General features: G+C 54.3%; 5 protein-coding genes across 5 annotated transcripts; 3 read left to right on the top strand and 2 right to left on the bottom strand.

The window, feature by feature from the left end:
* Positions 1–223: 223 nt before the first annotated feature.
* Positions 224–1,057, top strand: G647_05772 (uncharacterized protein; the record flags this gene model as incomplete). Its single annotated transcript, XM_008730098.1, has 3 exons — positions 224–302; positions 361–516; positions 573–1,057. The coding sequence occupies 3 exons, from the start codon at positions 224–226 to the stop codon at positions 1,055–1,057; spliced, it is 720 nt and encodes a 239-aa protein (XP_008728320.1).
* Positions 1,058–5,209: 4,152 nt separating this feature from the next.
* Positions 5,210–7,377, top strand: G647_05771 (uncharacterized protein; the record flags this gene model as incomplete). Its single annotated transcript, XM_008730097.1, has 2 exons — positions 5,210–5,545; positions 5,596–7,377. The coding sequence occupies 2 exons, from the start codon at positions 5,210–5,212 to the stop codon at positions 7,375–7,377; spliced, it is 2,118 nt and encodes a 705-aa protein (XP_008728319.1).
* An 857-nt stretch (positions 7,378–8,234) lies between these two features.
* Positions 8,235–8,770, bottom strand: G647_05770 (uncharacterized protein; the record flags this gene model as incomplete). The annotated part of the gene is made up of 2 exons (XM_008730096.1): positions 8,235–8,476; positions 8,749–8,770. The coding sequence occupies 2 exons, from the start codon at positions 8,768–8,770 to the stop codon at positions 8,235–8,237; spliced, it is 264 nt and encodes an 87-aa protein (XP_008728318.1).
* Positions 8,771–12,409: 3,639 nt separating this feature from the next.
* G647_05769 (uncharacterized protein) lies at positions 12,410–13,252 on the top strand (the record flags this gene model as incomplete). The annotated part of the gene is made up of 1 exon (XM_008730095.1): positions 12,410–13,252. One exon carries the CDS (start codon positions 12,410–12,412, stop codon positions 13,250–13,252), a length of 843 nt encoding a protein of 280 aa, XP_008728317.1.
* A 390-nt stretch (positions 13,253–13,642) lies between these two features.
* G647_05768 (uncharacterized protein) lies at positions 13,643–14,934 on the bottom strand (the record flags this gene model as incomplete). The annotated part of the gene is made up of 3 exons (XM_008730094.1): positions 13,643–13,975; positions 14,035–14,535; positions 14,599–14,934. 3 exons carry the CDS (start codon positions 14,932–14,934, stop codon positions 13,643–13,645), a joined length of 1,170 nt encoding a protein of 389 aa, XP_008728316.1.
* Positions 14,935–15,154: the final 220 nt, after the last annotated feature.

Genomic DNA, 15,154 nt, shown 5'->3' with positions numbered 1-15,154 from the left:
CTCACCGCCGCTCAGCCTTGTTAGGCGGAAGCTCACCCGATGAGGTAATCGAACCGAAATCCCTCAGATAAAAAAGCCTGCTTGCTGTGTACGGAGTATATAACAGATTAATTCCCTGGAGACATCGATGATAAAGTGGGCTATAGACATAGAGATTTCATTACTTCGCCGAACATTGACACATTGATCATCTTACTTTGGAGAGTAGACTGAAAATCTCACGATGGGTTCGATCGACGACCACAGCTTTTCCGCGCCACCCGAGGTCGTCTCGGCCCATGGTCTACTGTTTGATTTTGATGGTGGGACTTCCTATTACGCTCCGCGTGAGAGCAGAACTCCTTGCTGACGAAAGAACAGGCACTATTATAGACAGCACACCCGCTATCGTGAAGCATTGGCACAAACAAGGGAACCTTATGGGGGTAGACCCCAACGTTATCTTGGCGACGTCCCACGGCAGAAGAAGCATAGATGTCTTCAAGATGTATGACCCTTCCAAGGCAAATTGGGAATGTAGGACTCCATCGCTCTTTGGTCTTTGTCAATCCGTGACTGACAATGGTGTCCAGATATCAGCCACGAAGAAAGCCTAATACCCAAGGAATTCGGCCACGATGCTGTGGAGATTCCCGGTGCACGGAAACTCTTGGAGAGTTTGGAAGATGTCAATGCTCCGTGGGCGGTAGTGACATCAGGCACGAGAGGCCTAGTTAACGGCTGGCTTGAGGTGTTGAACCTTGCACATCCCCGCACAATGGTCGTGGCCGAGGATGTAGAGAACGGCAAACCCGATCCAACTTGCTACCTGCTAGGTCGACAGCGCTTGAGACTGCCTGACACTGCAGAGATGCTTGTTGTCGAGGACGCTCCTGCTGGTGTTCAAGCGGGCAAAGCCGCTGGTTTCAAGGTCATTGGCTTAACCACCACACATACCCTCGAGCAGGTGAAAGGGGCCGGGGCCGATTGGATCGTACGAGACTTGACCAGTCTGAAGCTCAAAGACTTCCAGAATGGGAAGGTAGAGATTGTCATCAGTGATGCTTTGGTCAACTAGCGTACGATGCGGTGGTATTCTCTCGCACAGCGGATCCCACGAGCATTCTCCAGCGCGGCGTTGGCGGTATGGAGCGGGTGGAAAACGGAAAGAAAGATGGGCGGGTTCGCATAGACGATAGAACTGACGGACTTGGGCACCGCAAGTTCAGTACGATAGAGCTTTCAGAGGCACCTCTCAGCGGAAGACATGACTGTCACAGGCGAAACCTGTCTGGCCTTGTTCGAAATCGAGTGAGAAGTCGGAGGCCCAATGGAAGCACTGTGGAAACGCGGCCTATAAGACGCTGATCCCGCCTCATATGGAAGCTGTAGTCCTGCCTAATGCAGTTAGCAGCTCGTCGGGTACTCTGGCGCTTCTGCTCCAACCCTCGGAAGTGGGAAGACGAGGACATGTCTGCCAAAGAACCAGCTAATGAGACCAGGTCACCACACTGCCGTCGGGATTTTGTACAGGTTTTGTACAAGAACAGCGGTGGGAGATGCGCCGGCCATGGTCAGTTCTCTTCTGGAGATCGACTCACGAGTCTGAAGCGTGTACAATTGTATGAGCCGTGAGTGTTGCTGCTTCCGAGGATGGATCCTCGTGTATCAAAAGTTTAGTGTTGCCGTGCCGTCAAGCTCGCGCGGGTGAGTGCTCGTGGGCGTGCATGCTCACATGTTACACACCGGCAACATTTTGCCGCATTGCTCCAGAGATGCGGAAAAGCTTTGAGACTATTTCTGTTTTTGTGTCCCAAGGAATCTAGTTCCGTCCCCAACCCCAGATGCAACGAGCAATCAGAGCCTCTAGGACCGCGACAGGCGAAAGCAAAGTGCAAGACACTTGAAGTCTGATCAAGATGCATAGTACTGTAGGGAGGGAAGATGCGGAGCCATGACTCGAGCGAACCACGACAGGTGCCGCTTGCAGATCTGATTGGTTGAGCCCAGAGTTGATGGAAAATTAAATCAGAATCGAGGCGAGACACATCAGGGGCGGACTGCGGAAACAGCCTGAGCGGCACCTTGAGCATGACGAGGCTCGGCTGAAGCCCGAGAGCGGCGACCAGAATCGCACGTGGCCAGAGACGCGCAAGGCCCGGGGATTAACAAGCGAGCAGCCCGTCGGTTCTACTAGAGAGCCCGGAGAATAATTGCTGGCATCAATCGCCTAAGCAAGCTTTAGAAAAGCGACTTGGACCAGGACTGGGAGCAGCTTGCGCTACCGAGATCAAAGGAGTCCGGTAGAAACACACGCGAGGTTGGTTCAGGTGGTGGTGGATGGCAAGGCAGGCGACGGACGCGGACCGACAGTGGTCGAGGCTGAGCGCGGGATGGTTCTTGTGTAGAAGTCCACAGTAGGCGATTGCGCTGTCAGGATGTCAGGCTAGCCTCTTGTGGGCCATGCGAAATTGGGTGTCTCTGATTTCGTGCTGCCCAAGCCTGGGTGAAGCCTGAGTGTTCCTTGCATCTGTCAGCACACCTGCAAGGCCCACAATGTCAAGAGGCGTCAGTTCGCATTTTCGAGACACTCTCAGATGCTGCATCAGCCGCTCAGACCGTGCCTATGATCGAAGCACCCCCTGCATAAGGTCGAGTCCGCGACGTGCTCGAAGTCCAGAAGAGCTCTTGTCGCGCGTTTGGAAGCGGACGTGTAACAGGGCGACGGAGATGCAGTCCAGTGCCTGAGCGTGTAACCGTCATGTGTGAGTGGATGTCGGGTGCAACTTGGTGATGCAAGCTGCGTGATAGGGTGATTTTGGCATGGTCGTCGCTGACTGGACGGAGCCGCAGGTGGACGGCAAAGTGCGCTTCAGCTGTCTTTGACACTTGTGGGCTCCTTCGCCACAGCTGCAGGTACAAATTGTGTTGTGCGTCTGTCAACTGCGGACAGGGGTCTACCGGGGTAACCATCATCACGGGTTCGCGCGGGCACAGAAAGTATCGCAAGCCAAGGACGGATCATATGCCTCGCAGACTCTATGTTCTTCGCGGGCCGGTTTCGCGAACCACTTCTACTGGTAGCCGTCCTTCACCCGTGGCAAGTCAGGCCATGAGAGGTGACGCCCGTCACCCGTTACCTCGACAAAACGCGTGTCAAAGGGACAGGAAAACTGCAGCTCGCTGTGCATAAGGTTGTAACTTTCGGGCAAGTGAGGAGATGTTGAATCTCTGCTTGGCTAGAGTTCACGGAGCGGCCGCAGTCGACCGGTGCGTCATCTATTCGACTTGGATAGCCGACGCGTTGGTGATAACTGGGCGTGCACAAGCTGATAGCAGTCAGACACGATAGACAAGCCCCAAGTGGCTGTGGTTCTCGCCTTTCATTCTGCGAATTTTTCGTCTTGGTGCCAGAGCACGGCCACAGGTCATCTCGGCTGATCCTCGTTCGAAACACCTCTCCAACAAGATATCAGCGGGTTCGGCTCTTCTGACTGGTAGAGACTGTTTGGGTCCATTCCCGTTCGGCGTATGACTGTGGCACAACACGCCCTCTGGGCTGAAACCCTGACAGAACAGGCTAGATCTGACACCGCCGTGGCCTGAAAGGGGCAAGAGAAATGCTCGCGACTGAGTTCTGCCTAAATGAGCCGAGTGGAGGGGCTTGTCCCTCTTCCGCCATCGATCACCTAGCCCGCTTCGCCCTCCTCAAATTGCCCTCGCGGACTGGCTGGCTCACAGCATGGGGTTCCTGGTTATCCACTCTTGTTCCTGCATATTTGGCGCCCGACCAAGCCGAACAAGGCCTCTTGGCCAGCGAGACACTTCCCCGGGGAGAGGCGGCAGCTGTCGACTACGCGCAGACGGCGGCGAGGGAGAACTGGTGGACAAACAAATCAACATTGGAACATTCACAGGACAAACCTGCGCGAGTGATGAGATCTCCCGTGCTGGCTCTAGAGTGACTTACTGGCGCCGTGTCTTGACGATAGTGGTGAGCGCCTTTGTGGGAGAGGGCCCGAGAGGGGGAGTCACTTGCATGATGATGCGGTTTCAGTGATGGAAGAAAGTGACTGGTCCCCTCGAGTTATGCGGGAGCGCCTTGTTCCGCAGCGCAGGGCAGCGCGGCTTGCAACTTCCACCCTCTCAGTCTCGTCGCTCACTTTCACCTCACCCTCCAGCGCTTAACCTTTCACATCCAAAGCCCGACTCCTTCGAAAGTGCTTGTCTTTGACGCTGGTAGGGGTCATCATCATGGTCGCCGCTAAGAGGCGCTCCACTCGTTGGCTTCCGCAGTGGCTGACTGGCTCGTCTCCGCCTGATGGGTCTTCTGAAGCCCTTGTCGTTTGGCTTGCCAGCTTGACGGCTGTTGGTCCTCCACTACGACTGTCGCAAGTGGGGAGTGTGCCGCTTCTGTTGTCTGTTGTCTGCAAGAAAGTGAGTCGTGTACCTGCTCGGTATCCCTCTCGTCGCGATTGATCAAAAAGATCCCAAGCGCACAATCTATCGTGACAAACCTTTTGCTTCTCGTGCTTCACCACGAGGACAAACTTTGGTTCTGCAAATTGCTGTTGCCAGTGTACTCGTTACACGCTCCATCGTGGTATTCCCGGCTTCAGACAGCCTCGACGCTTCGATCCATATTTTTGCCGTTTGCCCCGGCCCTTGGAACCTCGTTAAGATACGTCTCGCCTGATCCCTCGCGGCGCCGCCTCAAGTCTAAATCCCCGAGTCCGCCCAGCTTGCCTCGCTCCTGTTTCTTAGTCTATCACTATCGACGCAATCAACAATCACTCTATCGCCCGCTGGGTTTCGTTCGTTACAACGAGCCGAGAGAGCTGCTCCTCGGTGCTCGTCACCATCGTCAAGCTTGAAGCCTATCGATTCCTGTGGTCGAGGCATCTTTCATTCCTTCCTCTTTTCACGGTTCGACCATTCGCTCCTTCCTTCGACTTCAGATCAGCGTCACCTCACCTCGACTATCTCACCCTCAGTCACTCTTTACCAGTTCCGACTCACTCTTCTTCCGCAGAGATCCTGATACTTGGCTTCACCGCTCCCTCTTTTGAACAGCACGGCACATATTGATCAACTGACTGCTCCACCATTCCGATCCTGCTCCATCTCATGTGCTGGCCTCGGCACATGGAGCATACCTGAAGAAAACGATACCAGTGGTGCCGGTGCTGTACTTCGACCAAAGCAAATATCATTCGCGGCTGAAATGAACATGGCGTATATGCAGCAGAACGCCTTTGCCTTTGCTCCTCAGCCTCAACCCCAATTCTTCTATCACCCCGACCAATACCACACCTATGTCGCTCACCCTCAGCAAGCCCCCGATGAGTTTTATATGCCCTATGCCGGAGCAGAGTACGCGGATTTCATGGAGGCAGGGATGATGCACGACGATATGGGGGAATCGCAGGAGATCTCAACTCGCCCAAGACTCACCAAGGAACAAGCAGAGGTCCTCGAGGCCCATTTCCAGGCGAATCACAAACCGAGCTCGCAGCTCAAGAGAGAATTAGCCATACAGACAGGCTTGACTCTCAACCGGGTTGGGGTATGTGTGGAAGACAACGAAGTAGCTGCTCTGAGCTGACAATGAAACAGAACTGGTTCCAGAACCGACGAGCGAAAGCAAAGCAGCAGAAACGACAAGAGGAATATGAAGCTCAAACCTCCTCAGTCAATGTTCCATCGAACGAACCCGAGGGGGACGAAGAGGCAGAGGACGTGAAAGATGCCAAGTCATCCGAGGACTCAAGGTCAGAAGCTGTTTCCCCAACTGGCTCTGCTTCGCCCACGAAAGCATCCAGCACGACGACGACGACAGACTCAACATCAGCCGTTGAGACGCCGGACACTCCCGTGCAGGCAGTTGACAACTCGAAAGAGGCAAGCTGGAACTCGTTACAGAGAGCACTTGGGCAAGCCAAGGCAGCACGGGCTCATCTATCAGGCCAAGCCCAAGTTAGCATGTCACCTCCAAAGATCCCTGCACGGGCTCCTGGTATGCAGCTGCCATTGCGTCTCAACCATCACCAAACGACCCCGTCAGCCTCGTATGTGTCAGCCTGGCGAAGCCAGCACGCCAACTACATGGCGTATCCATCTCCCATCACGCTTCAGGACACTTCGTTCGATTTCGGCTTTGGGAATGACATCGTTGACCAGGCGCCAGCTCAGGAGTCTACGATCGACCCAGTGGTGGATTACGCACAGGACTCGTTTGTGGTGACGCCCCAAGACTTCCAGGAGCCTCTGGCCACACCGAAAGGCATCACGCATCAGCAGAACGATCCGATGACAGCTTTGCCTTCACCTGGATTCTCGATGCCTTCTTATCCCGGATCACGACGCCCTTCGGCTACAGAAGACCTTTCAGCCACCTTCGGCAACGTTGCCCTCGCAGGAACACCGCCCAACTTTGTTCCGGAACTCTATGGTGCAGCATCAATTTGTCCTCCTCCGAGCGGCCCCCTTGACATTGCTGCTCGGCGAAAGCGACCGCGACCAGCTGCACTGACTTCTGCGTCGCTTCGGAGTCGTTCATACGGCGCAATGACCTCTGTTTCCCCCACCTTTCGCCAAGGTATAATGAGTCCCCAAGGTCCTCACAGCGTCCGCCACGTCAAGTCGGCAGGTCAAAGCCTGCACTCTCGGTACGCTGGCATCCGTAAAGCTAGTTCAGCTCAGAGGTCCCCCATGTGTGCGACAACCTTTGCCGAGGCTGACGCTTTCAACCAGCTGATGGCACAGCAAGCCATTGCTACAGCGCCGCTCACCGAAATGCCGGAACCCCTGTTATCGCCGGATCATGTCTCGCACGACTTCAGCTCGGTTGAACCTGAGAAGAATCCTTTCTTCATACAGAACATGGACATGTCTAACCAGTACTCTATGCCACCGCCTCAGAATCTTTCTATCACCACAGCATCACCTCCAGCTACACCAATGATTGCAAACTTCATGAGCAGAGGGCCATCACAACAATCACTCATGCCTCCAGCTTCCGCGCCTCCACAATATGCGACTTTTCCTGACTACACACCACCCTACTCTGCTGGACCTCTTACCAATAGCAGCTGGTCAGATGCTCCGATGACGTCGCCGGATGTTCCTTCATTCCCTGTCACCTATATCTCGTCTGTGGGCTTCCCGCAGCACTACGACGCTGTAGACAGCCAAATCCAGCAGTATGTCCTACGTTCAGACAACAAGTCCGAAGTAGACTTTGATTCTCATTTCGACCAAAAGAAAATGGAGTTCTGCATCCAAGAGTTTCCCAATCAAAAACAAGAGCACGCACATGTTGCCCAACAGCTCGCCCAACAGAAGCCGAAGGCTTACGTGTTTGCAAACACGGCTCCTCAAGACTACAACGGTGCTTGAGCAGCTGCGAAGATACCCCCTTGCTGTCAACAAAAATATTGACAGGTGTACGGATATGAATTTTGAACTTTGTTCTTTGAGCGTATCAAACTGACCGACGGCGTTGTATGTTTTGAGAGAAATGGATTAGCGATATGGTTCATGGCATGAAGTTAGACCTTGAGGGGCACGGCACGAGGCCAAGGACGGCTCACACGGACCAGAAGGGAGGCACCCTGCTACTTTGAGCGAAACGTATAAATGTAATAATGAGAGGCTACCATGGGAAATGAAATGAGAACATCCAAGGAAATGAGATCAAAGATAGTGTGAGCTGGGGGCAGTATGACATTCCCACGTAATTTAGACTCCCAATCAATGGACCCGACAACTACGTATGCTGCCTCCTCACACTTCTGACCTTTGCCCAGGGAGGTTCAAACTGGTTTCCGAAGACTATCCATGGGATTTGACGACCTTTACATATCAGTTGATAAGCCCGCTATTGTGAAGATTGGCACAAAGTCCATTCCATCAGGCACGCACAGTTATTTCCCCAAACTTCTCCGTGTATGAGGATAAATGTTAGTGTATCGACTACACGCAGGTTGACTTTGTGACGACGCCAATCTCTCAGCAGGCTACGGTTAATCAGTCGATACTGCCGATTCTTCAGTTCTTCCTGATTGAATCTTCTTCTTGCTACTACTCCTATGGCCGCCACTGCTCGTGCTAGTTTATACAAAGTCTCTCACGATGAGCTGCTACTCCTGGCCAGATCCTTGGTAAACTGGGTAAACTCCTTGACCTCCATCCTTGCCCACTTGTCATGCCAACGCCCATTCCTTCCCCTCCACTGCCATCACATCACGTGGTGCTCAAGAGTCCTGGTTCATCTTCAATCGCTGGTCGGGCTGGCCGTCCTTGCGAAGACCCTCGCCACCGAGGTGCGCGGCACCCTGAGGAGCGTCACTGCCTCCCGAGCTGGAGTCGGAAGTGCCACCGCCGCTGCTGTGGCCACCCTTCTTGCCTGCCTCGACGGGGTCGACTTTGCCGTGGGCGAATTCACTCTGCTGGACACGCTTGTCGGGTTGGCCGTCCTTGCGGAGACCGTCGTGCTCTGTGGATATGTTAGTGGAAATGAATTATAATGTCAGATAGAATGTGAGGGGGGAAGGAAGGTCTGTAGGGCATGATGTGGAAGTGAGGGTGAGAATGAGTAGGGCAAAGACCGAGCACAAGACAGGTCTGACGTGGAGTGAGGGTGTTGTGAATGATGGGCAAGTGTGGAGGGTAGCATGATGTGATGTGGTGTAATGGAGGAGTGGAGGCCGAGAAGTCACATTGAAGTGATGGTGAAGGGAGAGCGAAAATTGGGCAAAGTGTACGCACCAGTTGGCTTGTAGTCAGACATGTTTGTTTGTTTGGTGTTTTAGGTTTGTCGAGATGACTTTGTTTGATTGAGATTTGTTTGACAGTGTAGAGATTGCTGTTGATGCTGATGAGAAAAAGTGCTCCTTCGGGAGGGAAGCAGTCGTCTTATATAGACAAATCGAGCCGTACTTGCCTTCACACCGCTGGACCTCACCCGCTGTTCCCTTCACGGCCGCCAGAGGTGACGAAATCCAATGCAGGCATGCTCAAGATTGTGACGTCGTGATTTCAGCTCGGATCTATGCAGTTACTCGTATGGTCGCTGCCTTCGTCATGCTTCAGCTTCATCATCGAGTCTGCAGCTCAGATCATCAACAGGAGCAGGTCGGCCCTGGAACGGGGCAGTGATGATTCATCATTCCTGGGCCATTTTGTTTGACCGCGTGCCATCAGCTTGCCAGAGATCTGGTGCCTGGTGCCTTGCAGAACGATCCCGGATCGGAATGTCCAAGGACCAAAGAGGATGATCACTTCAGACACCAATAGTGTGGGAGCGTGCTTCGACGTCTGGCATCAAACCGAGAGAAGGAGTCACGGCGAGGTGAATCAGGCCCCTCAGCTGATTAACGACGCCACATCAATCATCCGGCCCTTGGTGACATGTCCTCATACCTTGTATTTTGTGGGCTGAACGGCCGTGAGGGGCCCCGGCCTACGCGTAAGTTGAAGTCGATACGTGCCGCGTGGAGCAGTCCTGAACAACTGTATCGATCGATCGATCGATCGACTAGCGTTTATCTGCATCATAAGAGTATTGGGCGAATACTCGTCTGACATGGAGCAATGGTCCCGCTATCTGACAATGGACCGGAGGCAATAACGTCATGACCAGGGGCAGCATCAGGAACACACCATGCAAGCCCCAAATTCATATTGGGATATGCCGACACCATAGTTATAGTGATAAGTGCATCAAATGGTACATTGTATGATCCCCGGACTGTGTTAAGAGCCTGAGCTGCATTTTCGGCATGGTCTACTCCAAGCAGGTACCCGTACAGACGGCTGAGGAGATTCGACGTGGGTGTCTCGAGCACATAGAGGAGCCAGGTTGAGCGGGCTGGGTCCCCACCCAGTGTCCCGGGTGACAATGTTTGGCGGAGCCTGCCTGTCCCTGGCACAGTACCTGTCAGTTCAGGCCTCTCATCAACGAGCGATGCGTCCTGTGAGATCATGACGACGGATGGAATGAGGTCAAGAAGTCAAAGCTCCTTTGTCCACATCGAAATTCGCCACAATACTAGATCGCGCTAAGCATCGAGGCCAGGATGATGGTTGCTGATTCGTTCAAGACCGAATCCGTCTGCAGGAACATCCCGGCAGTGGTGACCTAGACCTGAAGGGGCACAGTCACAACCGGGGAAGACAACGGATCGCTCAGATTGGCGAGGTCGGACGCTGCGGATGATCGGACTTCGGTTGCTGGTCCGTAGGTTCAAGGACGACGGTCGCTGTGTGGATGGAAGAGTGTGCAAGGTGGGAAATCTCGTCATGACTTTTCAGCCGAGCCTCGTCAGCGCATCCTTTTCAGCCTCGTCAGAGATGCGAGTTGGAGGCCTAAGGCTTGGCGATGCGGTACGTACCCGAATTTCTCACTTTCCCGTCACCAGTCACTCATCCTACGTGGTACTCTTCCCAGAAGCCCATTGAGGCAATGAGTGCTGTTGCGACTGTCTCTCTGCGGTTTCCGTTCGACAACATGGTAGGGTCCGTTTTGCTTACCAGACATGAAAGCATTGCCAGATGAAAATGTACAATCCGTTCGACTGCTGCTCATCAAGCAATTCTAGAAGAAGATTGTATTAATCCAGTTTGGCAGGCAAGGGTTGCAAAAGTTACCAAAGAAGCGACACAAGCCTTCATCTCTATCTAACTTCGACGATGAGCAGCGTACGATGCTTAACTGTGGAAGTGCGATGTTCGTCAGTCAGCCCTGAAGTCTCCTTCAGCTCGTCTTCACCGAACGGTAGTCCTACCCACTCGCAATCCTTGGGCCATATCACCGCCAAACAGCCAGAAAATTCTCTTCATGCTAAGGGACTGCACCAGGATCATGCTGCTGTGCAGGCGGATGTGAAGCTGGAATCGAACATTTCTGATATCCGGCTCCGAATATTCCGTTGACTGGCAGCAGAGAAACGGTGGCTTATCGGCCGGTGAAGCGAGCATGCACTAGTGCTGAACTGTCTCGACGCACTCGCCCCAACAATGTCAGAATCATGCCCTCTCTTGCAACATCCATGACTTTGACAACCACGCCATCCAGCGATCTGTTCTCCTTTTGGAACCGGCCGCCCAAAGGTGGCAACCGCACACCAGCCCGCGGTGCAATCGGGTTGATTATCGAAAGACGCCTTTCTTACAAGAGTGGCCAGTTCTGTCCTGTGGCTCTCTGGAAGAGTAAAGAGACTGCGTCGTAGCCTCTATACTGTGGGAGTCTGATGTACGGGAAGCTATGAGGGGCCACAAGGGCTTTAACACGGCGACAGCCTGGTGCTGCAGATCAGAGGGCTTATCAGAGAGCGCAGCCGCATGGAGTCACAGTTGCTAATGCCAGGCCGATCCCGAAGCCCGCCCAGGATTGTTGCCAAATTCTGTTGTTACTAGGACTGTAATATGAGATACGCAAGGCGTTCCATTTTACCAGCGTTCCAGAACAGATGACCTTGTCGATTTAGATGCTCACCAAAGCAGCAACCTGATGGACGGTATATCCACAGTGTATCACCGCACAGAACAGCATGGGGCGCTGACAATGTACAGACGATCAGGGCGAGCGTAGTGACAGACTTGAGGCGTTTCAGGGATGCTTCGGCCCATTTACGTCCTGGACACGGCGCTCAGCGATGACATTGCTTCCGCCGGTTTCTGGAGTTGAAGGCAGCTCGATAGAATGCTGGAGCTCTTCTTCGTGCTGAGGCTAGGGTTCAAGGTCAGGAATTCGATATCGTCAATGTCGGGTTTTGGCGGCTCAGACGGCTACGATCGGTCTTTTTGGATGTGCTTTCCGTGTTTACCAAGCACAGAGCCGGAGCCGTACTCCGTCCCTGCACAATGAGTTTGAAAGATATTGACTTGCAGATCGAATAACGTTGGAGTGAATCGCCAGCTCATACGGATTTTATCCGTCCTCCTGGAAAGAAATAAAAGTTACAGTTCTGGGGACTACTGTGGCCCTACCAGGCTGTTTACTCGCCCCCGAGCGCTCTGGGGTGTTCTCACTTCTCAATGTTGAAATCTGCTACACGCTACTTATAGGCCACGCCAGCAACGAGACCTTGCTACATATCGCCTGTGTGGTGATCTGCTGCCACCGAACGCGAGTCCCCCTAGCTCGACTCACCAGAGCTCGCATGCTGCAAGACACCCCGAAGAAACACCAATCGTGACGGTGGAGGTGGCGCCATATCAACCAAGGCCGTAATTGCGATACTCTGTCCAGAGTACGAGTACGAATACTCCAAGCAGATAGCCATGACCGACGTCATTCGTTCTGATTACCGCCCCCACACGATCCTCATCATTCGCCGGGTTCTTGCCAGGCTCTCTCGCCTTGACGGACGCCCTACGTACACAGTACACGGTAGATCTAGCAGAAAAGCGCAACGGACGCTACACCATGTCCCAACCGCACCTCGACTCGGTCAGGTCAATGTACGACGAGAGAAGTGAGCATTACGACGAGAACGAAGTGCACATCAAACAAGCACAGGACTACTGCGAGTGGGCGGGCTTGCGACGCGGAGAAAGCCTCCTCGATCTCGCGTGCGGGACCGGGCTGGTGGCGCTCGAAGCCAAGCGCCGAGTCTCGGGGGCGGGCCACGTCGTCGGCGTCGACATCAGCGAAGGCATGCTCACGGTCGCGAGACGCAAGGCCGCAGCCGCAGGTCTGGACGACGTGCGCTTCTTCAACCACGACATCTCGGATCTCGCCGCCATTCGCGACGACATCCTGCCGGACGGCGCCGAGGGGTTCGACGTCATCACTTGCGCGTCGGCTCTGGTGCTGCTGCCGGACCCTCTGCGGGCCGTTAGGAATTGGCAGGCGTTGCTCCGTCCCCAGGGCGGCCGGCTCGTCACGGATGTGCAGACCAAGGACGCGAATCTCGTGATGAATGTCTTCTCGGACATTGCGTCTCGGGTGGGTGAATCGGTGCCGTGGAACTCTGAGCTGTTGCGGTCGCAGCGCGAGCTCGAGAGATTGGCGGTCCATGCGGGATTGGATGTCCAGACCGTGTTTGAGACAGACGCTTATGCGAAGACGCGATACCATGTGGACGATGCACGGCAGATATTCGATCAGGCGGTTGGCAAGGCTATGTTTAGTAACTTTGGTCGAGCTGACATCCGCGAGCAAGCCAGGGACTTGTTCGTCCAGCGGTTCACGGACATGGCCGGGTCGGCAGGGTCAATTGAAGAAGAGACTAGATTTTGGGTCTTGGTGGCCACGAGGTCTGCATGAACGGGGCTGGACTGGATAGGTCTGAGTTACTAATTATGTGGCAATGGATTATCAACAATCAGCTCAGGTGGACAGGGACACGGGACATGAATTCGCTAATATAGAGATCGGGAGACATCGTAAATTATCGCCATCCGTAACTCTGGCGTCGAGTGGGACATGAGGCTTTTGATCTGAACTCGAATTCAGAAGTATCGCTGCGAACGCCCGACAGTCGCATTGCTATTTGGGACCGGCTCTGTATCAGGACGGCGTTAGCTCGTTCGATGCGAAGCGGGATTATATGACGACCGGTATCGGATGATGGTAGCAAGACGGACAGGGAATGTGTGTCGAGGGGAGGAGGAGGAGGCAAAACACACGCACTTGAATCGTCACTCTATCCATTCATCATCTGGGCATACCTTGTTCAGCCACAGGTTTACGTTTGAACAGCTTCCGCAACCCCTTTGACTTCTCGTCTGTGGTAGGCGAGACCTCCCTCGCCGTCCCTGGAGCTACCGTCTCCTGTGGTAACGTGGTTGTGTCGTGGACAGGCACCGGCTGGTACTCGGGGTTCTCGTGTGCAGGCCACCCGCCAGGAATGCCCTCCATCTCGGTACGGCCCCTTTCCAGGATCTCCTCGTTGTAAGCATTGGTTCGGGCGGCTTTTTCCGGGTTCTTCGACGGAAAGCGGCGGTCGATCGTCGAGTTCAGAGTGCCCCGGAGAGTCTCGCCCACGCCCTGCGGAGTACCCGATTAGTGTCATACACTCATATCAATGGTTTCGCTTCTCAACGCACATGGAGTCCCTTGGCTGCTGCTCTCAAGTCGTTGATGGTGGTTTGGTTATGCCGTTGTGGCTGTTCGGCCGTCTTGAGGGACGATCGACTGGGATAGCTGAAATTGTGCCTCGAGGGGCTCGCGGGAGGTGTGCCACTATCGCGGCTCAAAAACGGAGGCTCGACGGGGCTTACGGGAGCAAGATCAATGGGGTATCCATCTCGAGTCGTCTCCCGAGAAAAATCGCCCGATCTCCGCTTTGGGCTTTTCGCGGGTATACGGGGCTGTTCGGCCGCCAGCATTCCTCCACTGGTCACGGGCGGTCGTCCTTGGTGAGTGGTGCTCGTCGTTGTCGGAGCAAGTTGATAATTGGCTGGCTCGGGAGTTGTAGGCCCAGCTGGCATTTCCAATAGGTGCGGCGGCGGTTGCGCCGGACCGGACTGAACCTCGCGCTTGACATCCTTTTGAACATCTTGATGCTTCTTGCCGCCCCTCGTGGTCGTCGTGGTCGTCGTGGTCGTCTACAGCCTTGGATCAGCCTCGTGGTTTCCACAGTATCACGTAGACACTTGAAGTACACGTACCGTGGTTGTCACCACTGTGACGACCTCGCCTGTATCCTCATCGAAGACCTCCCCAGTGGACGGCTTCACAGCAAGGTTCCGGTCTTGATCGATGTTCGCTATTTCACTGTTTTTTTCAGCCGGGATAATGTCGCTGGTGTGTCTCTCATTCTCTGGTATGATGCCCTGGGGCCCCTCTCCACTGTTCGCTTCGCTGCTGCCGTAGGCAGAATCAAGGCCAGCTCCGGGGGCTGGCTCAGGCGTTTTCTCCCGTTTCCCTAGTAAGCGACTAAACCGGTGCTTCTTCTCTTTGTCGCGTGTGGGCGAGGGCGTCTTGGAGTCTACTGCGCGGGACATTGTGCAGGCACCGTATAGCACGAGATTCAGACCGAGTGGGAGTCAGCTGAGGACGACGACGTAGCAGCAGGAGGAGCAGACCGCAGGCATTATTTCAGGGTTCTGCTCCTCCATGGCAGGCGTAACGGCGTGCCCAGTCGATCGCGAGAAATGATGTCACTTTGCAAGCCATGATCGGCCATGGAATCGAGAAAACGCCACGACGTTTGCACAGCCACAT

The sequence above is a fragment of the Cladophialophora carrionii genome (assembly GCF_000365165.1).
Source record: "Cladophialophora carrionii CBS 160.54 unplaced genomic scaffold supercont1.4, whole genome shotgun sequence".
Classification (NCBI taxonomy): Eukaryota; Fungi; Ascomycota; class Eurotiomycetes; order Chaetothyriales; family Herpotrichiellaceae; genus Cladophialophora; species Cladophialophora carrionii.
Note: the sequence above shows the minus strand (reverse complement) of the source record. Positions and strands in the feature narration are given on the sequence as shown.